The sequence below is a fragment of the Syngnathus typhle genome, linkage group LG13, assembly GCF_033458585.1.
Source record: "Syngnathus typhle isolate RoL2023-S1 ecotype Sweden linkage group LG13, RoL_Styp_1.0, whole genome shotgun sequence".
Lineage (NCBI taxonomy): Eukaryota > Metazoa > Chordata > Actinopteri > Syngnathiformes > Syngnathidae > Syngnathus > Syngnathus typhle.
Window position 1 is genome coordinate 10,113,456 of NC_083750.1, and position 26,837 is coordinate 10,140,292.

Below are 26,837 nucleotides of genomic sequence, written 5' to 3' on the forward strand. Positions count from 1 at the left end.
TCATTTGGAACTGGTGTACTTTGTGACCGCCTTGGTGCCCTCGGACACGGCGTGCTTGGCCAGCTCGCCGGGCAGCAGCAGCCGGACGGCGGTCTGCACTTCGCGGCTGGTGATGGTGGCGCGTTTGTTGTACTGAGCCAAACGCGACGCCTCGGTGGCGATTCTCTCGAACAGGTCGTTGACGAACGAATTCATGATGCTCATGGCTCGGCTGGAAATTCCCGTGTCGGGATGAACCTAGAAAAATAAAGTTAGTATTTCTTTCGTCCGTGAGTCAAACGAAAAGTGACATTAACGGCCAATTTGGTCAAAAAGCAGAAGAGTTGTTACTCACCTGTTTCAAAACTTTGTAGATGTACATGGCGTACGTCTCTTTACGTTTGACCTTTTTCTTGGCCCTTTTCTCACCGGAACTCTTGCCTCTCCTCTTTGAAAGATCATCAGACATTTTAGTTGTTGTGGTTGTTAACACGTTTTATTATTATAATGATTCTCCCGTAGTGTTCGATGTCACACTTGAATTTATAGGGCGTGCGGTGCAGCAATTAGTCGCTCATCAAGCTCACCTGGACTGGATCACTTATGTTCCATATTTGCGTGACGTCACAAATACCGCCCAGCAGAGAAACAAAATGGAATAAAGTTCAATTCTGTGTCTGGAATTTTTAACTTGCTTTAGTCGATTTGAATAGCAAGCAGTGCTAAGTAATTCTGACCACTAGGTGGCGGGCTCATACCGTTTCTTGGCTACGGTCAGTGACATTTGTGTATTTGTCTGCCCTCTTGAGGTGGTTAACTGAATTACATTTTATTTCCACCCTTCTTTTAAGTCATTACCTGCTTTTTTTATTATTATTATTTTACAAATGTGAGAGACACAATGAAGAAAAATGACTGTTTCTTTGACTTAAAATGTTTTTCTGCAGATGGGAAATGGACCAGTATATATAGAACACAATGTGTTCAATATGAGATATAAGAAGGGGCCTTAGCCAACGACTCTGCAGAGGAAATGACTTGCGTGCCCTTCCAACCCAGTCTTCATGAATAGAGGTGAGTGTTGCAATAAAATTATTTCATTGGGAAGTTGGTTGGAATGGCTTTGTATCAAGAATTGATATTGCTCCTTTTACTTGATGTGATGAGCGGCGCTAACAGGGTCTTTGTTTTGGAATCATCTCATTTATACCTAACAAGAACATGTTTTTTCATTTGAATCTCGCCGTGATTGCCATGTAGTGGGAGGAGGACTGTATTTATTTCCCGGTATCTCACACATACTGCCTACGACTCTTCTGAAGCTCTGCCATAAATACAGTTAATCTACAATGCCTGCCGTGGCATAACAAATAATACCTCCATGTTGAATAGGTGTGTGAGGTCAGCGAGCGAAAGACGACTTCGCGAGGCCGCTATGAAGTGTATACGTGAATGACATGTTTTGGTGGATTCTGAAAGTTATTGGCCCAAATATTTTTTTTTTATTCTTAATTGCCGAACAAGGGTAAAGAGAAGTTAATGACTGTAATTAAAACCAAATAAACAGCAGGAGAAATTCTGTCGTTTTCACAGAATTCATTAGCCGTAATGCGCTCAGCTACACGCTAGTTACATTAGCAAAGGCTTGATAGTTAGTTTGCATTTGGAAATCATTGTTTTCTGTGGTCTCACACACGAAACGTTCTTTTTTTCCTTTTTCTTTTTCACTTTTGAAGCATTTGGCAGTGTTTGCACGTATTGACCCTGTCTCAACACAATTGTATGGTCTTTATTTATTTTGTTGATTGTCAAAAGCCCCCGCAAAAAAAGCGGCGATGCGTTAAATGTTAGGCCCGCTACTTGTTATTCACTGCATTAAACTGTGCATTTCTCCCTCCCCTTGAAAAGCAATTACTGCTGAAAAGTCCACCACGTTGATGCTGCAATCTGCAACAACAGGCACATTGCCTTGTGTAGAATGGGAATGAGTGTTTCCTAATCCTTCCGTGGGATACCATATCAAAATTGATTAGCTTGGAGGATATAGTTCATTCCGTCTTGTTTGTTGTCTGATTTAAAAAAAATGTGCCGTGAAATTGTCATTTTACCGGCTGCATAAGTGGATTTAAAACGGTGCCATTAAATGTACGACGTTTCATTTTCATCTGTGTGAGCCGGACAATTTCCTCTTTCCTTTTGAATCTTCAGATGCCGTTTTTTAGATAAACGGCAATTGCATGGCGACATCATGCGTAGCCTGTCGTTGTTAACCGTTGCTATGGTCTGTGTGCTTGGTTACCAGAGCGGAATATTGATTTGAATCCCTGAGGGCTGTGGTCATATCCTTGACACTTCACCTATTGTTATGGTGATTCCACATGCACTGAATTCAATCTTTTGCTGCTGGGAGAAATGAAAAGATGTCACGCAGCATCCCGGTGAACTTTGAACCCATTGCTCGTTTCAGTTCAAGTTTGAAAGAGTCACTGTAAATGACCGGTGGTTTAAACATCCATCCATTTTTTTTTTTTTTGATACACCCAAAAAGGTCGCCAGAGATATAAGAAGTAACAACTCCAAGAAAAGACTTCTTCTGGTTCCAATAGGTTGAGGTCCATTGCAGCATGCAAAGTAAGCTGTAGCATGTTTGCACGGAGCATCACACAGAACCAAGGCGGTGTCCAGATTGAACGACTCGCCTTGCGAATGCGAGCGCAGACACGCAAGCAAAGCAGCCATTCAGCAGTAGGATGGATCCTGACTACTAAAGAGGAGGCGGAGGAGAGAGAGAGCGATAAAAAGGGGGGCGGGGGGGTGCTGTTGGTGGTGAGGAAGCAAATATAAATCTGTACGTTCGCAGGAGTAAAGCTGGAGCTCTCCAGAGCGGCTTTCGCGACAATGCTTGTAAACCGTCGCGCGGCGGTTTCGCCGTTAACTAAAGGATTTGCGCAAGTGAGGAAGTAGATCCAGCGTGGAAGCTGCGAACAGCGCTTGTCAAGCACAGTGGCGGGTTGTCCGGAGGTCTGTGACCCCCCCCCCCCCCCCCCCCCCCCTTTCCTCTCCTACCTTCAATTTAATTTCTGGACGGAAGAAGACTGACGACTGACTGGAAGGTGTCGGCGAGGGACTCGTGAGCCCTTTCTCTCCTTATTAGCTCCATTCACAAAATCATTGCATTCCATCATCACAGCAATGTAGAGGCATTCCCGCTCGGAGGAGGAAGGGTCCCATTGACTGCTGAGGCTTAGCGCCTCTCCCCAACAGCGAGCCCCCTTTTCATTGCAGCACCCCACCCCATCTCTTGCCGCTTTCTTTACATCTAATTTGCCCCTTCCCTGGCTTTCTTGCGTTCCCGTTCAAGGGAGCAGGAGGCGTCGCGTTGGGGTTCTCGCGTCGGCTTCCCGTGACAGAAGACAGCAGTTTTGCATAGAATACAATCAGTAAGCAACAACTGGCAACCAGCGAATGGCCTTGCAACGAAACAGTTGCCGCAAGTGACGGAGCGACTCATGTGGCCGTTTGTCGAGAGCGTCGGTTTTACCATCGAGGGCTCGGTGTGACTTAGCAACCGCTGTTGCTAAGCAAAGTCCTTTCGCCGAAGTTGCTTGAGCGTCACTCCACAGCCATGAAAGGCGGCTCGGAGGAAAGCATGGAAAGCGCCAGGCCGTCCAACCTGCAAGCTTTTGCCAACATCTCCACGCTGCACGGCATGAGTCACATTTTCTCCTACGGCCACATGACGTTCCGCCGCTTCCTCTGGACGCTTTCCTTCCTGGGTTCGCTGAGCTTGCTGCTGCTGGTGTGCATGGATCGGGTGTCCTACTACCTGGAGTACCCTCACGTCACCAAACTGGACGAGGTGGCGGCCACCAACCTCACCTTTCCCGCCATTACCTTCTGTAACCTCAACGAGTTCCGCTTTTCCAAAATCACCCGGAATGACCTCTATCACGTGGGGGAGCTTCTGGCCCTCCTCAATAATAACTACCAAATCGCCAACCCGCATTTGGCCGAGCCTGAGGTTCTGGCCGCCCTGAAGGAGAAAGGCAACTTCCAGAACTTTAAGCCCAAACTCTTCAACATGACCGATTTCTATAACCGCACGGGTCACGATATCGGCGATATGCTGTTGCAGTGCACCTTTCGCGGGGAGGATTGCTACTCGGCTAACTTTAGCACGGTGAGTCACACTTTGTCCGTCTTAACTCGTTCGCTGCCAGCCCAGTTCAAATGGATATTTGACGTCTATATCCGTCAATGGCAGTGAATGAGTTAAGTTCTCACTTTTCTGCTTTGGGCAGTGCACATTGGAAATGCAAACTTTACCCTGGAATCAATTAAATCTGCTCTCAAATGCACATGTAGGCAAATTTGACTTTACTGTAATGAACAAAACACTCGAGTAATAATGGCTTATTGATGAGGTCGGTCCATCCGCTCTTGTCGTTACCGCGTTTTGTTGATTCGAATCAGAGCCGCTCTTAAAAACGCCTTATGTCTTATTAACCCAATGGAAATGTCATCGTATATATCGTTTATGTCAAAACCCATCTGTCTGTTTTGTGTATCACTGACCCACATTAGTGTGGCTGCAGTCAATCCCAGCTGACTTTGAACTCTGAGCAGTTTTTGTGATTCTCTCAAGTGATGCAAAACGTTTCATTAAAAGACATACAAAACATTTGAATGAAGTTCTAGATCTGGTTGCTTATCTGTTCACAATGATGCATTTTAGTCTCCTAAAGCAAATTGTTAACAGAACTGAAAGTCTATCTTTTTGTTTTGGGGGGAAAAAAAAGTTGTGTCAGGGATTTTAGTTTAAAGCCCCGCTGAAGCGTGCTTTTGAATTGAAGTCGCGCTCATGGTGTTCATCCATCATTGTGACATCTTGCAATAAGTCAGTTGTAGAGCTGGAATTCAAATCCGGGAAGTGACAAAGAGTGAATTCTATCATTATATTTGTATGCTATCTAATTGTACAGGACGGACGGACAACCGTGCCTTGTCTATAGTAACTTCGGTTTGTTTCGATATATCAAAGACTTATCCGAAATGTCCGTCTATCCAATTTCTATGCAGTTGTAGGAGTGCAGAGCAAAGAAGCAAATGATTTACAATGCAAACGACTGGTGGGAGCGATGAGCTTTGACCTTGAATAAATGAAGGAAGACTTCCATTAAGTCTGGCTGATGATGCAGTTTGGATGGCAAGCCTTGGAAATGTTGAGCTAATACGCTACTAATGCCAGGAAGTATTATTTTGACTTTTTGTAAATATTCTTTTACAGGGCAACATTTTTGATCTCCCACACAAACGGCAGCATTTCATTTGCCTCCAAGGCGAGATTACGTTTTGAATGCGCACAGTAAAAACAAAGAACAATTTTTTAAAAAAGATTATTTTTATTTTCCAGTCTTCATCCTCCAGCTATTGAGGTTTCGGATTTGTAAGGCATTTCTAAAGACGGTGCTTTGGCTTTGATGGATGTGCCGTCAGCACACAGCGTGGCTGCCGTGACAGCAACCACGTGCCCATCGGGGTCCGGTCGAAGTATGACCACTCTCGCGACACAAATTGAAAGGCCCCATTATTCCGACCGCACGTCTCCAACTCCCGGAAGGTTGCGGATTCAATCGCTACTTCTTCCACACAGTTTGGCTATCCTTGAACAAGTCATGGAAGCTGTCAATGCTTCAGGACGTGACTGAGCTGTTTACTTTCCCTTCAGCCAAACGACAATTATATGAACAGGTGATTGAGGTGACATTGTAAATATGCTTTGAAAAGCCCCAAGGTTGATAAATGAAGCCCATTTGCCGCGCTCGTAGATGAAGTATGACGGCACTTTGGATGAGGTTGACCTCACCCAAGGTTGAACTTGAGTGATGGAGTGTGCCGTTCGTTGCCGTGCTTATTTGGGTATAGCGGAGTGGAAATTACCGTATTTTCCGCACTATAGGGCGCACCGGATAATAAGGCGCACCTTCAACGAATGGCCAATTTTAAAACGTCTTCATATAAGGCGCACTGGATTATAAGGCGCACCTTCAATGAATGGCCCATTTTAAAACTTTGTCCATATATAAGATATATATATTTGGCCCGCGGGCCGGACTTTGGACACGCCTGCTGTAGTGGCTCAATATTGGTCCATATATAAGGCGCACCTGATTATAAGGCGCACTTTTGAGATGTAGTGGCTCAATATTGGTCCATATATAAGGCGCACCTGATTATAAGGCGCACTTTTGAGAAAATTGGAGGTTTCTAGGTGCGCATTATAGTGCGGAAAATACGGTAGCTTCATCAAAACGTGCTAATCCGCGTGTAGCCGTTGTCTGAGGATGGAAGACAAACAGCACAGCATTTCCTTCCGCACTTGAGCTGTCACGAGACCACGTGAAGTCTCTCTGCACCACATTTCACTCAATTCCTCTTTGCACGAATTTGTGTGACAACTCGCGCTTGAGCATCACACCCAAGTTTTTTTTTTTTTCCCCATCGTATCGTCGACATGTCAGCAGGAGCCAGTTGGCCCAAACTCAGCTTTGGTTCAAATGAGGCAGCCTGAATCAAATGTGGCATCTGGTTCCTTCCACCCAGCGTGTCTTTATTTTCCTCTCGCTGAGCTTTGTCATAAACGATGAGGAACAGAGGCCCGCAGGAAATAAAAATAATGGTCAGCTATGGCTGTTATCTAAAGCATGTTGTAATAATGACTTGGGAAAGTAAACAGTTTAGCTAGTTACGGCGACTTTGGGACTACTTCTCTTCTTTGTTGTTTGGAAACTTTACAAAATATGTGTCAGCCTCATCTCTTAAGAGTTTAACGATATTTTAACATTCAGCATGCACGTACACAGTTTGGTCCATGCGATAAGTTCAAATAACCAGTTCATGTGGTTTATTATACGAGGCAATTTGTGATGACAGCATCGATCTGTCGTTGCTTTTAATAATTATAATAATTATTGTTGTTTTGATGCCTAGTCAGATGGGCGTATTGAAAGTAATTATTTAAGCAATTATCTCTGCCGTAATTACTTTTGTCCAGCGGGTGTCCACGTTGTAATGGCGAAACAGCCAACTCTGAATTCACGGTCTCTAAAACTAAAAAATCAGCCCTTTACGATTGAATGGTTTTCTGATATGGTGATGGAAACTTTAACAGATCAATTAATTGTACCCATTTTTTTTGGGGGGGGGGGCTAATCATACAGTATTATTTACAGTAGAGTTTTGCATTCTATGATTGGCTCTAACAATGAGGTTTAATTAGGGTAAAGTTCATTTAGAATCATTAAAAAAACAAAAAAACTTTGTTGCTTTAATGTAGAATGCAGAAATCCTTGGATAAAACAATTCTCTGTGAATGGTCAATGCAGATAATGATTTGAACATAACAGAATCAATTGCTCTTTGCGCTTAAAAAAGTATTGATTGATTGATTTGACTTCATTTGCTTGACTGCCTTCTCCATTAAAGTGCAGCAAGCGAAAGCCAAGGAGGCACAAATGAAAATGTCTCTTGGTAAATACATTTAGTAGACTGTATTCAGCATATTTATTCATTCCCGTATAGTTTAGCCCTAAGCCTGAATCATTGCTGACATTTTGAAATTTGACTGCAGCATCAGACTAGCATCCATATCAATAGTCTATAATTTGTTTTCCTTTCATTCATATCTCTCTCTAAATCCCGTCTGTTGCGTCGCACCTCTTTATCAACAACATTGACCTTTTAAAAAAAAAAATATATAATTATCAATTACATCCATGCTTAAAGCAGCGTTCGTTCACAAATATTTCCTTTTGTCTTTTTGAAATGGATTAAATGGAAAGCCCTCCGCAGTTTTCGAATTCCTTTACCGCTCTCCAGACCTCAAAGGACGAAGCAAAGTAATATATTGTTCTCTCTTTTCGATACTCGTTGGACCAGTTAATTGGGTTATCTCGTCCAGGTTGGGTCTTATTTCACAGCGCTTAAACAACCCGTTGCGTCAGAGTCTTATTTGAAGGGCCGAGAGATTGAAAATATGTTGAATTTCATCATTATGAGCGGAAAAAAAAAAAAACTCTGGTTACTAAGTCTGTTGCCATGGCACTTGGCACATGGCACATGATTTTTTTTTCATGTCAGAAGGATCCCATTTGCTCATTTTGATCATTTCTTGACTATAAAGGATGTATTTTGGCAAGATTACAATTTTCCGAAATAATCTTCATAGATTGTAAAATGCCGTATCAATAATATTAACAGCACACACATTATTTTTATTTTTTTCTAATTTTTGTGTGAATTTTCCAAAGCGTTTCATGTCAGCATGTTTTGCACTTCATTGGTTTTTCCCAATGCACACACCCGGGCCTTGTTATTGCTCTGCTACTGGAGGATATCAACTAATGGTTCCACTGGGGGACTTTAGCACACATTCACAAATGCGACATCTTCATCTGATTGTAGGCCTGTGCTTGGTTGGGTGGCAGTCAATTCCAATATATATATATATATTTTTTTTGTATGACAGAAACGGTGAAGTTGGCTGTGGTCGGTATTTGGGAGATGTAATTGCACAGCAGCAACGTTTCTCTTTAATTGCACTGAAATTACCTGCAGTGTTGTCGGTGCGGTGAGTCATCCAGTTTGCATTTTGTCTAACTTCAATTTATGTAACCTGCGCTGGGCAACGCAGTTTTGAAGTTTGCGTCATCTCCATCTCTTCTCCATCCCTCAAATGTCCCGATAACGTTTATTAGCAGAGTCTCCGTGTGAAACCGCCACAGGGGAGCGTTTCTTTTTGAAGACACTGAGCCTTTATCCCCGGCCGCTCTGAAGAGGCGGAACGTCTCCTTTCCTGTTGTTGGCGACACTTAACCTCCTTTGATTGCAACCAAACATGAATGCAAAAGGACTTTGCCAAAGACGCCGGTTTCAAAAGCATGACTTCCTGAGTCAGACCCACAAAGTCATTTCAAATCTGCGCCTGCACATTAGCCTTGCGCTGGCTTTATTATGGCTTGAGCTGCTCTTTCAAGGTTCCCACCAAAAGCTTAGCGCTCATTCCTCAGCACCTAATGATGTCTTCATTTGCATTCTTGAAGCTGACTCGTATTGTCCACCCGCATGAATTTAAAGGAGGGGCTCCAAGCGACCGATCCTTTAGGTTTATTAGTAGTGGTAAATATTCGGCGTGTTGTCGTGTGCAACTGAGAGTCTTGTCACTTTTTTCCGTCGTACTATTTAAATCAAGTTCTTATGACTAAGGCAGTGCTGTTTTAAGACCATAAATGCGCGCACTCTCTCTGTTCATCTTCTGAAAAGCGACAAAGGACAGGACGTTATCTGCAGAGTGCATTACTTGACTTAGCTCCAATTTAAACGGCAAGCAGAGCCGCTCCGACTGTGAGGTTTTTAAAGATGTACAGTTGAATATAAAATCGGCCTTGGCGGTTTTATTATTCTAATGAGGTCATTATTGTTCTGGTAATAGTCCCCATTTGGAAAGTGTTAAGTTATTCCTCGAGTCTATCCAGCCCAAATGGAAAAAAATGCTTTGTAGATACTCCTCTCTACTTTCATATCTTCTATTTGTTTTTCTTAACTCCCCTCACACTTTTATCTGTGTGATTTGTTGAATGAGCGACGTGGAAGACGTCACACGATAAATCCTTTTGGAGTTGTGATAAAGCGTCAAATCTGGGATTGTACGGGAGGGATGACTGGAACAGTTCTAGCTCTAATTGCGTTGCAGTCAAACCACCCAAAGCCAAATAAATACATTTTAGTACATGTACCTGATGACCTTTATTTTGTGGCCTTGCTCTATAGCAGACCCAAAAGTCCAGTTTTGTGTCCCATAAATGTAAGCAAGCTCTGACATTCAAAGCCCTTTTTGTTGATTTCATCGATTCCGCAAACATGGCGTCAATGAGAGCTAATTCCCTGCCGTCTTATTTTTTCACAGGGCTCGTACGACTGGCGAATACAAATCGGACGTGACATTTCGACCGCCGTAGCATTTGCTTAAATCAAAGGGGCATTTCCCAAAGCGCGTCACTTGCGTCTGCAGCATGTTAAGAAGCGCGAGCGCATTCTGTTTATTAGCGTTTGCAATCTGCCCTTCTGCCTGCGCCGCACACCGGCTGCATACTTAGCGAGGACAAGACCTCAAGATGGTTGCCCTGCCAACTGTTGCTGATGATTCATAAGGAGCCTCATTTATCTCACCGTGGCTGCCATCAAAAGAAATCGGAGCAAATTGCACCCAAAGCGTCATTTTGACTCGCTGTCGTATCACTGGATGTAACACGTCTGCCTTCAAACTACTCAAACTACTCTAACATTCAAAGCCCCAAACACACATGCTAGCATTAGCTTGTCTTCCGCTATAGCCGTGGATACGACGGCATTATTTGCTGTTGGTGTTTGTTTGCTCCATTTTGTCTTACGCAGCTTAATTTTCATTTCACGTAACTTTTACGGAACTATTGTTACAATACAAATAGCTTGTGCGTACAAAAACAAAACACTCTCGCTAATGTTAGCTCATCTCGTTGCCGTACTTGATCGTTTATTCTGACCGCGGGTGGCTTTGTTTTAGTACTTGCTAACATAGCTGGGTGACTTCTCATCTGCTTATGAAATGCTTGCCGCAAAGGAGTCAGTACGTAGTTCACCGCTAAACTATGACACATTTCCTTCTATTCTATTGCACATGGTGTCATTGGCCAAATCGTCCTCTCCGAAATAAAGGTTGATAATCGACATCTGTTGAAATGAAACGGCATGTTTTTTTTTTCAATATGAAGTGGCAGCTGGAGGAACGCACATGTTTACTCCTTTGTCGAATTCTGCCAAGAGCTTCACAAGATGGAATGATGAGTCACACAGACCGGTCTGTGTGCTGTGGATAGACAAATTCATTGGCCAAGCCAAACAAACGGCTATTTTCTGATGGCCGCGAGCCACTTGGACTGGCTGACCTTGGAAGCGCCACTCTCCGCTCAGGGAAGCCAGGACGCATCTTGATCCAAGTGCTTTGGCCTGCTTCATCAAGGTCTTCATTTAACCGCTCAATTGAAAAAAAAAAAAATAATCACATCAAATTTACATTTGGATGCTAACCAAGACTTTACTACACCTTGAGAAAGTTTTTTTTTTTTTGTGTGTGTTAATGATGAATTTATTTTGCTCCCGATTTGGACTGCAAACAAAATTGCCCTATTTACCCAAAAACTGAAACATTTTCAGAATTGTGAAATCAAGTTTGCGTTAAAAAATCTTGCGTGAGGAGGTATATATATATAAAAAAAAAGACTGGATCATTTTCTGCAGTATAGCTGCATTGATTGATTTTGCAACCAACCTTCGCCATGCTTAACACTCCAAATAATGAAGTTCACTCTGCATTTTCTCCACAGCTTTACTTCTACAATAATTCTGTTTTAAATTCAGCAAATTTCAATGCGTTTTTTTTTTTTATGGAAACATAAAGCAGGCAGGCCACGCGTCAATCAGCCTGCTGGACGTGTATTTAGCAAAGCTCCCGGTATCGCGGCGTAGCGCTGTTGAACACGAGTAATTACCTGGGCCTCTGCTGGTGGGATTAGCAGAAGAATTAAGATAACGTGAAAGCTAAAAAGGAAGCAATTTGCCCTGATTACGCTGGCGAGCGGGAATTTTTGTGGCACCTCACATGGCGGACGTACAGAGAATAAATGCCGAAACAATGAAGCGAGTCGTTATGATAGTTTGCGCGTCGTCGTCAATGTCCCCTAATCAGCCCATCAAAAACAATTTTGCCTACTCAGATTGGACGACTCATTTTTTCAATGTGCAGCGTGTCTGGTTCACTTGCTAATTATTCAACAATGGCATTACGGTCCATATTTTATACAAGATATTTTGCAAATTTTTGCAGACCATTTCAAATGGATTATACTCAAAGCAGGCCCTACTACATTTTGCAATATTTCAAAATAGAAGCTTAGATGTATTTTTCTATCTCTTCTAATTTAAATGTATTTCTACTTTTTATTTCAGCTCATCTCTTATAACCAAATTGTGCAAATATTCAGCCTTTTCTTCTCATTTCCACTCTTATTTATTCAAATTGCTCTAAATTCAAACTGTTGCGCTTATCGCTACAACCACAAATTATTTTAACAATATTCATTTTAGTTTCATAAAAGGCCATTATTAAAATGTTCTAATTGATCTGTAAGCAAACTACTAATACGGAGTAGAAAATAAATTGACTGGCAAATACAATCGAACATTCAGCTCCTCTAAAACGATCGCCCAAAAAGCACATGTTAGAAAACCCCCGTCCCAGCAACAACATAAATTTGCTCTAAATTAGTTACACTGCAGTTGTGTCCATCATTAAATCAACAAAATAATTGCCAATGCCAATACTCGCTCCTTCAATGGAGCAAATAAATGCTACGTAGCATCAGGTCAACCGGCCTCGGGCTTGTGGCCACAAAGAATCTAAAAGCCTAGGCCGTCTGTCTTTTCGTTGACATTTTAATACGAGCAAAATAGATGAACCGTGAAAGCGAACGCGAGCACGAGCCGTGCTCCCGCGCCACAAACATGGGAAGCAATCCGAAGGCATGACAACCAACATCAGACCAGGACCTTCTTCGGATCCTTTTCTCAGACGTCGGCACGCCGTTGTTGTAACTATTACGGGCTTTTTGAAGCGTGTCAGCAAATGCCTGTCTCTGGTGGCACCCAATTTTCTAGCCACTTGTACCTTGCCATTGTTCACACGCGCTTCCAGACAGCGGCGTCTCGTGGCTTGCTTCCAAGAAACCGCTGAAAGGGCAAAGCTTTGTTGTCGCCTTTCAGGTGGTGAAAGGGAATTAATCAGACGCTACAATCCGACGATTTAGCCGCTTGCCGAAAAGCGAGGACTCCTAATAATCTAGATATGCATTTTCGTTATTTTCCCCTCTCATGCATCACCACAGACTGACAGCTGTACGGCGGCTTCATTATTTGCTCTGGCCACGGTTATGATTTGCGAGCAGAATGAAAATGTCTAACTCCTTTGCAATTTGCTTCCTAAGTCTCGGGAGTCTGATTGCGGTCTCTTCAACGAGCTTGCCACGTTTCCCATTCAACAAAACCAAGCACATCGATCATATTGGAGTGTTTAGCGTGGCCGGCTAATGGAGGTGCATTTTAAATGCTGAAAGCATCTATGCTAAGATAATGTTCTTGATCGTTGCTGCACGACCATCAAATTGTCCCCCAGGGGTGATTGCGAGCGTGAATTCTTAATTCTCCATCTAAAATGGAGGAAACCTCCAGAGAGAGTTTTTAGATTTTAATTACTATTATTTTATTTTAATTAAGCTTCTGATTCTCGACTCTGGTCCAGAACATTTTCTCTGTCCACTGATTGCCCCATTAAAAAAAAAAAAAAAAAAAAAGGTTCTACATCATATGGGCTACATGCCATCCCCTCACTTTTAGTCTGGTCGCAATTAAAGCAGTGAAGCGTTCACTTGAGATTATCTCGCCAGCTGAGGACGACATTATCAACATAACGCGGATCGCATTCATTTCCCGTCATTCACTTTAGTATAGAAATGATAAAGTTGCATAAAATTCAATTAACTAATTAAATGAGCAGATTTGCTCAAAATTTTGGTACTCCTAAACGTCCAATTTTCAGGTTGAAATAAATGGCTCTCAACACTTGTAGACTGCCAGCCACCCCCACAACACACACATGCCAACAAATCATGCAACACACAAAATCCAAGGTGTGCACCTAGAATGACCTCTGACCTCGGGTTTTCTCTTGTATAATGCGGGCTTATCTTTAAGCACTGAAAGTACCCGCCGCTACCAGCAAGTTCTGATTTGGTTGCTTTTGTTGGATTTCTTGTTTGCCGAGTCCTCCCTAAGGCGGCGTTCTCTGCGGCGCGGCGTTTGATTGATACGGCTTCCCTCCCGTTTTCGAGATGAGCTGGCGATGGAGTGAGAGGTTCCTGCTGGAGCTGCTTGAGTAAGCAGCTGACCCCCCGCCCCACGAAACCGAATTTCCCCATCACATTTTCCCAACCACTATTGCACCTTCGAGGGGTTGTTTTGCTACCTTGAGTCGAGCACATGATTTACCGAGTGTCTTTTTTACCTCAGGTTATTCTTTTTTTTGGTCAGTGCTCTGTCTGAATTGTGGCAGTGTTAGTCACTCGTCAGCTTGAAATTGAAATACAATAATCGAGTTGGAGAAATGTGGCGAAATGTAAAGTTTGAGAAATACTTTTAAATCCCAGAAGCTACGCTCCAAGGGTCCGCGTGATACCCGGCGTTAAATCAACAGCCTGCCATTGACATGTTTCTAAAAATAGCCCAGCGGGTTTATAACCCAGCCTTTTAACCTGATGGCAAAATGGAGAAAAATGTTACGACACGGAATCCTTCTTCCTTGCTCATTACACCTCATCTTAATCAGCTAACAGCTTCTTGGCATGCAAACATTCCAGCCATGTCAGCGCAAATTGATTTTTTTTTTATTTTCAGCTAACCTTAAGGCAATCTTACCTGAACCATTTCAAAAATGATTTACTCCTACGTCGGCTTGTAATAAAACCAATATCTTCTTTATCATTGCCAGTCGTTGGCTTGTAATAAAACCAATATTGTCTTTATCATTGCCGGTCGACCTCAACTAGATAATGTCACTGCAGCTCGACGTGTTGTCCATATAAAATGCTGGACTCAAAACTCTTCTATCAACTATATATTTTATTTTTGACGTCTATATCCGTCAATGGCAGTGAATGAGTTAACCAGCACGTTTGCATTTCGGTCTCCATGCTATCAAATGATCGACTACGTAAACACAAGTCAATATAATGAGGCCAGTCGTGGGAAAGGAGAGCAAGTTGGCATATGCAATTCAGCCTCGTGGGCATAGCTTAGTGTTTGCATGTGTACACGAACTGGAGACAGGCAGCGAGACCCCTCAGCTTCAATCTCCAAGCCCACACACATTGCAGGTTGCGTAGGAGGCAGATTTGACGCAATACATGGAGCTAGCTTCACTGCATTTCTATTGCTGTTTGTTCCAAAGCTCCACTTTTCTCCTTGTGCCTTTTACAGTCGGGATGGCTACGACGGGCCTAACAAAAATTGCCTGCTTTATTTCTCGTTCTGCATCTGTGGATGCTGGTGGAACACAGTTCAAGCAGCAGCAAATGATAGTGCGTTCACACCAGCAGCCTTTGGCCAGCCTTTAATAAATCTCTTTTCAAATCCAATTTAGTTTGTTGTGAACACAGAAATGAACAAAGAAAAAGAAGCAGACTCGTATGCAAGGCACATTTCGGACAGTACAGTGCACTTTATATTAACAAAAATTACGGCACATATGTTATAAAACTAAGACAGACAGATAGATAGATAGATAGATAGATAGATAGATAGATAGATAGATAGATAGATAGATAGATAGATAGTGTTAATTATATTAAAAATTAATATTAAAACCTGTTTGAAATAAATAAAAACTACTAAATAAAAAAAAAAAATCCAAATGAAATAAAACTAATTATAATGAGAAATCCCAACTTGTTATAACACTGCTGCGAATACCATCTAGTTGTTGGAGAGGCGCTAGTCTGCTTCCAGGCTACTGTTGAGGGGCCCTTGAGCAAGGCATTTTTATTAGACTTAACAATACTCAATTTTCCAAGGTTCAACTGAGGAAAAATGGCCACCTCTTGTTTACAGCCCTAATTGTATTGCAGCAAAGAAATTTCTCACGGATGAAGATCGCCGCGATGGTGCTGCATCCGTTCGCTTCCCCACTAGAGCGACAAGCGGGAGCCTTCTCCTCGCTAATGATCCCCGGCAAATTAAAAAGCTGCAGCCCCGAGGCTAAAGTCATCCCCCTCATCAATCAGAACGTGGCCATCATTCCAGTTGAAATGGACCTAATCCTGCCGGGGTAGCTCGCTAACGTTGCTGCATAATAAATGTGACTACTCCGAGATCTAAAGACTAATTGATCTCAAAAATGAGCAGCAGTTCAATATGTTCTGACTCATTGGCCTTGTGCTACATGGACAAAGCAAACTGAAGCGGCAGGTTCCTCATCAAGACAAGTTGGTGTTCGTAGTGAAGCAAAATGATGGTTGCTAAATGATAGACTTGCTCCACGAGGTGGGGGTACTTGGCAGCCGCACTTTTTTGCCAGCCCTGCCTGAGAGCATTTATCACGGTGAACAGACTTGTTGGTGCTCTGTATGCTATCAGTCACGGCGGCTTGAGGACGGAGAGTAAGGGGCGGTAAGGCGAGTCGTCTTCAATTGCCGCGTGCCACCGGCTGCCGCACTTTGTCATCTCCCAGCTGAGTGAATTCAAATTCACTTGAAATTCACGTGTCCGAAATGGTTGAGCGACCAACCGCGACAGCCGCTCCCCCCGCCAGCTTCCAGGTAATGATTGGCACAAGCAGCTCAGTCTGTAAAGACTTGGCCCGGGGGGACCACAAGATGGCGGCTTCGTGACCTGCTCGGGCAAACAATGGAAATGGGAGGACATTGCAGATGTGGGTCCAGGCGAGGCAGCGAATCCACAGTTTGTGTCGAGGCCTTTCCAACCTACTTTATTGTTTGGCTTAGCGTTTCAACTTAAGGCCGGAGTCATATCACAAAGAAAGCTACCCGATCTGACGTGATTGCTCAAAACGCAAACAATCTGAAAATGTTGAGCAATTTGTGAGGCTTATTTTGCCGCAGCCTGCTGCTGCTGCAGTTTCTGCTGACTGGAGCAGATCTGGACTGGGATAGATAATAAATAGCTTGTTTGTTTGAGCCTGCGCAGTGATTTGTGACTCGCAAGTTGCATTTTGATGGCACGGGTACACATTGTTATCAGGGTTTAACAGCGCCGTATTCATCATGCCATTAGTCAGATGTAGCTTTGGTAGCACGCCCGTCCGTGTCACGTCTGCATAAGCAGTTCAAAAATGTGTGGCAAAAAAAAAAATCGACACTTGCGGATCGTTTTACACAAAACAAACATTCATTTATTCAAAATGTAATTGTTATGAAATAAAGTGTTTAAAGCCATCAACGTGACATTCCATATTCTGTACTCGATGAGAAAAGTGTTTCTCTTTCGAGCACCTTGTCACACTTAAAACTCTTGAGTGTTGCAGACTATAGCGCCGAAGACAATTTGCGGTTACTCAGTCGCTAGCTGGCACGCTGGCGCTCCAGCTGTAGCTTTGGGGCACACAGGAGAGCTTGTTAAACAACCAGTCCAAAAAGTAGTAATTGAAGCTTCACTGATTCGAGTCGCCTCTATCAAACTCACTCATACGCACATGTAGTACATCTTGTCCTCACTCGATGGTGAAATGCAGGAATGATTACTTGCCGACTTAAATTGAATGCGCGCCGCTTTACACACGGCTATTACTCAGTGGTGATGTATTGCAACATGCTTAAGTTGCGCTTAGGGTATCTTGAGAGTTGTTTATTAATTATAATAGGACGGACGGCCTTGCTCGATTTATTGCGTTACTAAGGTCGAACACAATCTGGTCGGTGGATTTGATTGGATTCACTTTTCGTGCGAATTGGAATTTAAGGCTGAAAGTACGTCGCTCAAATAGATGCCTCCCTTTTCTCATTAACAAAAGAATTGGCTTTACAATATTTATTATATTACAATACTGAACACAGCATTCTGATTCATGTGTTTTTGGAACATGAATTAAGCAGATAAATGAACTTTATTTTTCACCCATCTCAGGGGGCAGCCATTTTGCTAACAATTGAAAATGACATCACTGTTGCTCAGGTAACAACCAATCACGGCTGACCTGTTTTCGGAGTTTGGTCATGTGTTGTTCACAAGCTGAGCCGTGATTGGTTGTTTCTGAATTATTAAGCGCATAATATGTTTGAATTTATTGTCCAAATGTCAGACACAATGTCAGTTTGAAAAAAAATAATAAAAAAAAGCAGCCAGCTTCCAACAGCTATCAAAGGTCAAGCTCCATCCATATGACTGATTTACACCGAAAATAATCCCAACGTTATTCATAGCATAGCTGAGTTCCAGAGACTCACACATTCATCAAGAGTCACTTTTGTTTAGTTCCTACTCTCCTCCCACATGTCAATTATATTTCTATTTATAGTCACTATTTATACTCGCCATAACAACTTTTCTGCAAATGATAAATTGAGCCCAATTTATGTTTCTACAAATCATCCGCTGTGTAATTTATTAGATCCTATCAGGCCGTAATATCACGCCTCGTTCAGTTGGTTCGTTTATAACAGCGCAGCAAAAAATAATACGACATTGACAACGGGGCATTACTCAAACCAAGGCCATCGACGTTAAACATCATTGAGATGACGTTTTATGCATCCTGTGCCACGTTCGCCCAAAAGTGCTAATGTAAAATGATTTTTCCGAACCCTCAAAGTACATTAAAATGCGCACAGTTACTTCTCGTGCTCTGTCATGAAACAAAGAGCCAAGCAAAATAGGCGCTACTGATTAAAAATGGTTTTAAATTTCTACAATGATTTAAAGGATCTCTGTCCTCTTCGCTTTGCGTTGACTAACTGGAGTGCATGAGGCGGCATGATTCACCGGGGCAGATTCCCGGCGGGCACGATTTATTAGGTAATAAATTCAACTCTGGGCTCTGTATTGTTTATGTCAGAAAAAAAAAAAAACACTCTTCCACAAATTGCCTGCAAAGCACAGTTTACATATGCTCTGACCTTGGGTGATAGCATCAAGCAGATGTTCTAAAACCTTCCATCAGTGCAAAGCACAAGGTTGTCATACGTTTAACAGAAAACAATCATGAGCTGTGCACAGCCCACTAGGGATCTTCAGTATCAGCGCCATTTTTTATTTCTTCGTCTTTGAGCCATCTCCAAAATGGGCAACGGAAAAAAAAACATTCAAATCTACATCCAGAGATTCAACACTCTTTATTCGTGACCTTCTTATGAATTGAGTGGACGGTTAATGCAATTGCAAAGCCAGTAAACATTGAAGAACACCGCAACCTTGTTGCAAATACACACCGAGAATATCCTTATGCTCGTTGCGATGCACTTAAACAAGGGGAAGTCGCAGGTAATTACAATCTGAAGAGCAGCGGCTGAAACCTTTTTACGCTCACTCTTGAGGGTGACCTTTCGTCAGAGTGAAAGTGGCATTTTTGACGCTACCTTTTCCACGTCTTTCTTGCCATGCACCCACGTTTCTCCACATAGTTAGCATACCAAGCGGCAGATGAGAAGAAACACCTTTCCCCTGTGTTCTTTGAAAAATTAAAATCTGTAATCTAGATGTGCGGCTCGCCATTGCAAATCCTTCCAGGCCACAGAGGAAGTACTCAAATGCTAATTCCTCAAGACACACCTTTACTTAAAGTACTCACTGAATGCTCCACAGTTCAGTGATTGAAAAGTAACTCATCCTTGACAATGTATTAATTGCTCACAGGAAAAAGCAAAAGTCTGGAGGAGCTGCTTCGCGCTGTTCTCACAATGAAACCCGAATGGTACTGATGTTGTGGAAATCAAAATGTGACCAATATATCCCAAGGCTCGAAAGAAGTTGCTGTTTGCAGGTCAAAATCAATATTTTGCGCCTCATTAGTACATTAGGGAATCTCTGTTTTACTTTGGCAGAAGCAGCTAGCTAGCAACAGCTTCAGCTAGCTACTAGTGCATCAAAATACGTTGTGGACTAGGTCAGTAATCGTCATTTATGAATTTTAATTATATATATCAAAAACTATATTAATTGTATATTTCTGACCGGTGTCACAATCGCGAAGGGACGACGAGAAAAGACGGAGAAGCCATGCTAAATGCTAAGCTAATTTAAGATTGACACGACTTGTATGTTTAACATCACAAATAAATGTTCAGGTGATCTATAACACTTTACACAGACATGTCTTTTTTCCAGCCTTGCCAATTTGTAGATGCCCCTAAAGAGGAAATGAAGCAGGGTAATCACCTAACTTTAAAACACAAATTTATTGCAATGGGTTCAGGTTTTTATTTTTATTTCAAAGGCCATTCTCCACCGCTTAATAGCTTGCTGATGTGAACGTTCCTCCGATGTAGAGGTTTGTCGACAGACCAATCTAAACATGATGATGATCTACCATCACCAAGGGAGTTTCTGGAAATTATAATCCATAAGAGTACTTAACGTTGTGAAATGGTAAAGGGGAAGTTCTGAGCCTTTGGCCTGACACTAATTGAAGATTAGAGCTGAAGCAGGAAGTAATGGAGACGCATTTAACAGGGGTGTAAAAAAGAAATCCAAATCGGAAGAGGATTTGTTTTCCAGATTTACTTTAAACGTTAGTGACAGGCCTACCATCCATTATCTTATTAAAGTCTTCCTCAACAAACGATCGTTCTTCCATAGTGATCGTTAATCGGAATAGAATCACCCGGCAAACATACGCCTCCCGTCTTAATGTTCATCTCGCAATCTGCCTACGTGTTTAATATTCCATCAATGAAAGGGCGGTCGTTGCATTCCTGTAAAAAGCTGCAGTAAATCCAATCAAACCAGGAACTTCTTTTTCCCAAAAGCCAATTAGTGGTGAACAATAATTTCATGTGAAGAATAGTGTTCTTTTTCTGGCAATGCCACACATTTGTCATAGTGATTTGCTTTCTCTCCATCCTTTGATTCTTCTTCAATTGAATATACTTGACTTCTTTGCTGCATTCCCGTCAACCTCCTGAAGGATCAGCATTTGCTTCCCGAGTGAAACACTATCTATGAACATCCAATCGGCCAGATCTCAGTATGGATTGGCTGCTAGTCCCATTCCACACTCCAGATACCCAAGCCCTTCCCCTCTTGTGGGTGTGAAGGGGAAACCAGAGCCCATCCCGCCCAGCCCTTGACTGCACTTGACTGCACCACTCGGTTCGGACCAGTATCCAGTAGGCCGCCATTATCCAAAGATTTGAAAATGGGAACCCAGGAGGAAGACGCACCACGTCCGCCGTCGGATATCACGGTGTTCGGAGCCAACTGTACCCTTCACGGTCTCAGCCACATCTTCCTACCTGGCGGGGTGACCTTCCGACGACTGCTTTGGGCCGCCGCATTCAGCTCCTCCCTTTCCATCTTCCTCTACCAAGTAGCCGACCGAGTGATCGAATACTACCAGTACCCTCACGTCACCCTCCTGGATGAGATGGACAGTCCCGTCATGTATTTTCCCGCCATCACTTTGTGTAACTACAATAGTTTCCGCAAGTCTCAGGTCCTCAGGAATGACATCTTCTGGATGGCCGGGCTCTTAGGTGTGGAGCAAGGGGATTTTGATGACTTCATGGCTGCTTTAGGGCAGCCCACGGACAATAGCAAGTTTTTCCCCAGCAAGACCTTTAATATGCTGGAGTTTGTGCAGCGAACCAGCCATGACATTGAGGAAATGTTGCTGGACTGCAAATATAGAGGCAAAGACTGTGGGCCGGAGAACTTTACTACTGTGAGTAGGACTGGCAAAGCCATCCGTCCGTTTCTTACCACTTGCTTAATGTCGCAGGAGAGTCGGAGCCTTCCATTTTGTGAGAGTCCCCGAAAAATCTCGTGTGGCTTATTGACAAGTTTCAATTAATCGGAGGGACTGTTGACGTACTTTGGTGCTTTTGTTTTGGTTAGCAACAGATCTGTGTCTCGAATTTTCAAATACAAACCACCCCCCACCCCGCCAAAAACGTCTTTCCATTTTTTCCAAGCACAGCAGGGCTTTGTGATACGAAACGAGCGATCTGTCCCAAGGTGTCCAAAACATGCGTATTGTTGCGATGCCATATGGTTCGACAAATCTCCGCTGGCGTGTAGCGTCATGCATTATGAAGCAAACATATGCTTGTTGTCGCCACTACGCCTGCTAATAATTCATTCTTATTATTTTCCTATGTAAATATTGTAAGCGCGATAACAGCTATTAGAGCTTCTCGTCTGTATGACGTTCAAAGACGCCCGAGCAATTTAGCAAGGAAAGGTGATTGTTCTCACCGCCCTCTTCCCTTCGTATTCGGTGATAAAAATCATGTCAGCAGAATTCTGAGTGCAACTTAATCGTCCTGCTGTGGAGACAGGTTGCATTTGGAGACTTTCAATGAAAGGGCTCATTGACTTGATTGATGAAAGCCAAGCACGGAGAAGAGCAAAATTTCTTTATGCGACAGCCCGGTTGAACAAAGGCATTTTTTTTTTCTAATCCGGCACGAAAATGTCATCAAAAAAGTGGGCTACATTTGACTGGTGCAAAACTGCACAGTGAAGCTTAAGCAGGCAGATTTTGATCCATTAGGTGACCTTGGCTTTTCACATCCGCCGCAAATTTCAGCTAAATGTCAGAAACTGGAGACGGCCTAAGTATAGAGGGGGGTTGATTAAAGATTCATGGAGCCGCCTGAATCGCTCTTCCTCGGGCCCGCGGAGCTCGCTGCGGGAGGCTTCCTCTCGATACAGCGACTGGATTACCGAGTGTGCGCGTCAGCAGCACAGTAGCCAGACCATCAACATCTGACAATTAGAGCACTCTATGGAATCTGCTCCTACGTGCAAATCTCTACTTCATTGTAGGATATGCATTTATAATCAGAGATGTATATTTATTTATGAATAATCATTCTTTTTCAACACCATCCGCTTAGGGGCGCAAATTAGTACGAACGGTATTATCATAAAGGTTATTTATTTTTGTTAATCGCGTGATCATTCCCAGCTCATGCCGATGTTCCATATGCGGCAATGCTGCTGTTTTTGTTAGCAAATGACAACAGAAGGCTGAAGAAATTGGCGGAGGTCTGCACTAAACTCTGAATTATGATTCTCTCCTTGTATGTTTGTCGCTGTGCCTCTAATGTAGCCAATGAGACATGACAGCAACAATGGAAGCAGATGTTCGGACTAATGTGTGGATATTAATAAGCCGCTACTGCACTTGTATTTATTCACCCTGGAGCTATTTATCTGTAGAGATTTGGAGACTTGGACTAAAATATTCAAATTTATTTCGATCACGATGCCTTTTACCTTCAAGATAACGGCAAAGTCAGATGCAGTTTGTTCCAAGATGATGGTTGAAGTTGAAGTTCTAGTTTCAAAGTAACGTAGGTGCTTTGTTTTAATAAGTGTGAAACATTTAACCCTTGTAATCTCATTTGCGTTCCTATGGTTACTTTTACTCATGTGTGAAAATTACATTTGCAAGACATTATGAGCCACTCAAGATTCTACAAAAAAAAAAAGCATGAATATTTGCTCCAGCTTTTTTTTCCCCACCCCATTATAGTTATTAATCTCTTTGGTGTCGTGTCGAGGTGATTGAGTGGCTCATTAAAACTAAAACACAGAAGTGATATATATTTAGGAGGCGGGGCCTGCTGTGCGTGAGAATCTGGGTGTGAACCGTGGCCCACAGCTCCTGCTGGCGTTTCGTTTGAGTTTATTTTTTGTGTATATTTTAAGTGCTCTAGCAATCAAGTTGAAAGATTTTCTCATTTTTATACAATAATTAAAAGACAATATAGAAAGCAAGACAGTTATAAAAGAGAGCTTGGATGGAAAGAAATAAAAGCAGGGGAAGGATAGCCGAGTCGGACGTAGATTGAGCTGGGACTGGGACCGCGCCGGGGTCTGACACCATCATTGCGAGTCAGCCGGCTTTGGAGGCGAGCCAGGGCTGCGACACGCAACTTGAGTGAGGCGTGTGTGTGTGTTCCAGGAGCGTATAATGACCGCGCTGTGTGGAGCGTGAAACGGAACGATAGCTTGCGGCACCTCTCTGCAGTGCAAATAATAAATAAATCAACTGTTGTCCATGATGAGCAAATGTGTCATCTTTTCCTTCCGTCGGTGTTGCCAGTGTTTTGGTAAGGCGGATCAATACCGCTGAGGGGGACTAATTTGTTGTCGAGGGAGGCTTTTTTCGCTGACTAAGCAGAATGCCAAGCCATTAAGAGGTGCCACTTGACAGAAGCCATTATGTTAATGAACTTATTAGAAGTAGCACATGAACATGAACATGTCCAAAACCGATAAAGCTATTAGGCCTCTGGCATAGCATCCAAAACAAAACCATCTGTTTTTATAATAAGCCACACGTTTGTTTGTTTTTTTATCGAGGCATGACTCACCTTTCATATCTCATGTCCTTTACAGCTCAAATGACATTTTATTTTGTTTTGTTTTTCCACTAATGGCTTTTGTGCTCTATTTCCTGCTCTCTTAAGTCAATAAATGTGATGACTTGCTTCTTTAGTATTAAATGGGTGTCTTTATTCGGTATTGAGTTTCCCTTTGCGCGGGAAACGTTGCATCGGACTATATTGGCATTGAAAGGTTCGGAGCCTAGCAGATGTTTCGTCGTGTGACTTCAGATGTACCGTATTTTCCGGACTATAAGGCGCACCTAAAAACCTAAAATTTTCTCAAAAGCCGACAGTGTGCCTTATATATGGACTAAATTCCTAAATCTAAACTGGCCCGAAGCATTGTGTCATGAAATCAATCATAAGTGGCCCGCTGAAGACTATGAATCATGAATCAAAACGACTATGGAACATTATTTTGTGATTATAAATTAATTTGTTGCGTCTGAAGTTGAAATAGAAATGATAAATAGAGAATGATTTGATTTGGATTAAAAATCTGACATGATGCATTAATGGTGCGCCATATAGTCCAGTTTCCTCAGTTTGATCAAATGAGTCTTAAAAAAAAAAGGTCTTCAATTTAGTTGCAACCTGCAGATGTCCCGTTCTTGCTGTGAAGCAGATTGGCTAATCACATGCACCGCTGCAGGTTTAAAAATCAAAATGGGGGAAAAAAAAACTGCTGGCAAGTGCCGATTTTGCTTCGTTCCAGGATAACTGGGCTACAAGATAACACGTGCTGAGTAAGCAAAATGCAACCTTACATTAAATATGGATCAAAATGAGAATATTCTTGCAAATGAAAGTGCCAGGGAGGGATTTTTTTTTTTCAGGGGGGCAGTGAGTGACTTTATCAGCCTGCAGGCTGCCAACTAAAAGCTTGAGTGACAGCATGCAATAGGAGACATTTTTAGGCAGGTGCTGCCGACATGTCTTTTCTTATTGATACCAACTTGGACTTGTGGACTGTGCCGTATGCTTGCTGATATTCGGCCCCAGTGTGCCGTGAAATTATTGAATGTAGTGTCGCAACACCCAGCTACTATTTGTGGCTTTTAATCAATTAAAAGCTACAAAATCCCTGCCGGCCTAGCTGGCAGCTATTGTGGCGCATACTGAGCGGCTGTGTTGCTTTCCCGGACCCTTTAAAGGCAGACCACAAGATGTCTCCCTTTGCTTAAGAAGGCGGGCGGCCGTCCACCAGCACGACCGACCGCACGTTGTTTGTTGAAGCTGGCTCCTCACATTGAGTCGACAAGGGAATCTATTTTGGCACATATGGACAAACATTTACACTGATGGGAAAATGTCATTCTTAAATCGAAATTAATTTGACATTAAGATCAGTTATATGACAACAATGTCAAAAAGCATCCAATTTGTGCAATTTTCAGGTTTAAAAAAACAAATGAGTGTTGAACAGGGATCTCGCTTGCTAGCGGCTAGCACAAAAGGCTAGCTTAATTGTATATCTCCCCTCGGTGTTCGTTTGTGTCAAACAGCGCAAACAGATTGTCACAGAGCATCCAAATCCAAGTCCCTTGTTGCTATGACAAGGAGTCATGCCAACAAAACAAAAAGTACAAAATGTACCACAGAAAAAGAATGGAGGCTGTGGAATTCGATTATGATTGGCTAGCAACTTCATATTTTTGATGTTTATTCATTGCTTCTAAGCCCAAATATTGTTAGACTTCTCTTAATACCACATTTATTGAGTTTTGAGTGAAAACATACTTTTTGGGGGACATAATGATAAAAAAGGCACGCTAACGTTTTAGCAGCATGGCGTCTGTAAACGGTGCCTTTCGCCTTCCGTCTCAGCGCCGTCTTTTTTCCGATGTGCATTTAATTGCCGCCACTGTCTCGTTTGGTGTCGAGCGTTCTCGCTGGCCCTTGAAGGACCTCGTCTCGTTATTCCTTTTAAGCCCTGCTCCTCCTTTTAATGAGACCTCTGGGGCTCAACTGGGAACTGGGCTTTGACAGGAACGGGGCGGCCTTGTCAGTGGCTTGACAAACTCACAGATCACTGAGCCTAGGCAAAAAAAGAAAAAAAAAAAGTCACATAGGAACTGACCGCTTAAGGGTTTAAGAAAAAAATGATGTGAAGACTGAGATAAAAATAGAACAGCGGAATCTAACGCAAGTGGCAGAAATAAGATCTGGCTGGAAAATATGATACTGATGATTATTAGCTGTGGCGCATTTACTTTGATGGCTGTAACCGTTAAGAATGACTCGAAAATAAGTCCGCAATTGATTAGGTCCATGCAAATTTTTTAAATAAAAAAAGTTTTGCTTCTATAACCAAAAGATGTAGTTGTGTTCTCCCCCCCCCCAAGCATTTTCATTTTAATATCTATTCCTTTCAAAGCTTGAGGAGATGCCGACTGGATATGAAAGACTTAAAATGATTACCATCGCTTTGCAATGCCAGCGTAACATCTGACGCCAGCAATAACTCGTAATAATGACTTTGGGGTCAAACTGCTGACAAAGGACAATTTTGAAAGCCAGCATTCATGTATCACACAAAGCAATCAAGCAAAGGTCTAGTTAAGGGGGTGTGTCATTTTTATGGCGCCACCACCAGCATAAAAGAAATCAATGCACGGACGGACCGACGGGGTCGCTAAGTGGAGC

General features: G+C 42.7%; 2 protein-coding genes across 2 annotated transcripts in view; one reads left to right on the top strand and one right to left on the bottom strand.

Annotated features, from left to right (window-relative positions):
• zgc:92591 (uncharacterized protein LOC436997 homolog) lies at positions 1 to 448 on the bottom strand. The gene is made up of 2 exons (XM_061295501.1): positions 335 to 448; positions 1 to 237 (listed from the first exon to the last, which is right to left on the bottom strand). Exons 1-2 carry the CDS (start codon positions 446 to 448, stop codon positions 1 to 3), a joined length of 351 nt encoding a protein of 116 aa, XP_061151485.1.
• Positions 449 to 3,050: 2,602 nt separating this feature from the next.
• The window catches only part of asic1c (acid-sensing (proton-gated) ion channel 1c), a 35,268-nt gene continuing 11,481 nt past the window's right edge, over positions 3,051 to 26,837 (top strand). Inside the window, exon 1 of the mRNA XM_061294837.1 lies at positions 3,051 to 4,159. Within this exon, the coding sequence (XP_061150821.1) occupies positions 3,605 to 4,159 (555 nt within the window). The 5' untranslated portion in view covers positions 3,051 to 3,604. The remainder of the gene's footprint in view (positions 4,160 to 26,837) is intronic.

Coding starts and splice junctions, on each gene's coding strand:
- zgc:92591 (XM_061295501.1), bottom strand. CDS start 448: ATGTCTGATGATCTTTCAAAGAGGAGAGGCAAGAGTTCCGGTGAGAAA. Junction 238..334: donor TCTACAAAGTTTTGAAACAG/GTGAGTAACAAC, acceptor TTATTTTTCTAG/GTTCATCCCGACACGGGAAT.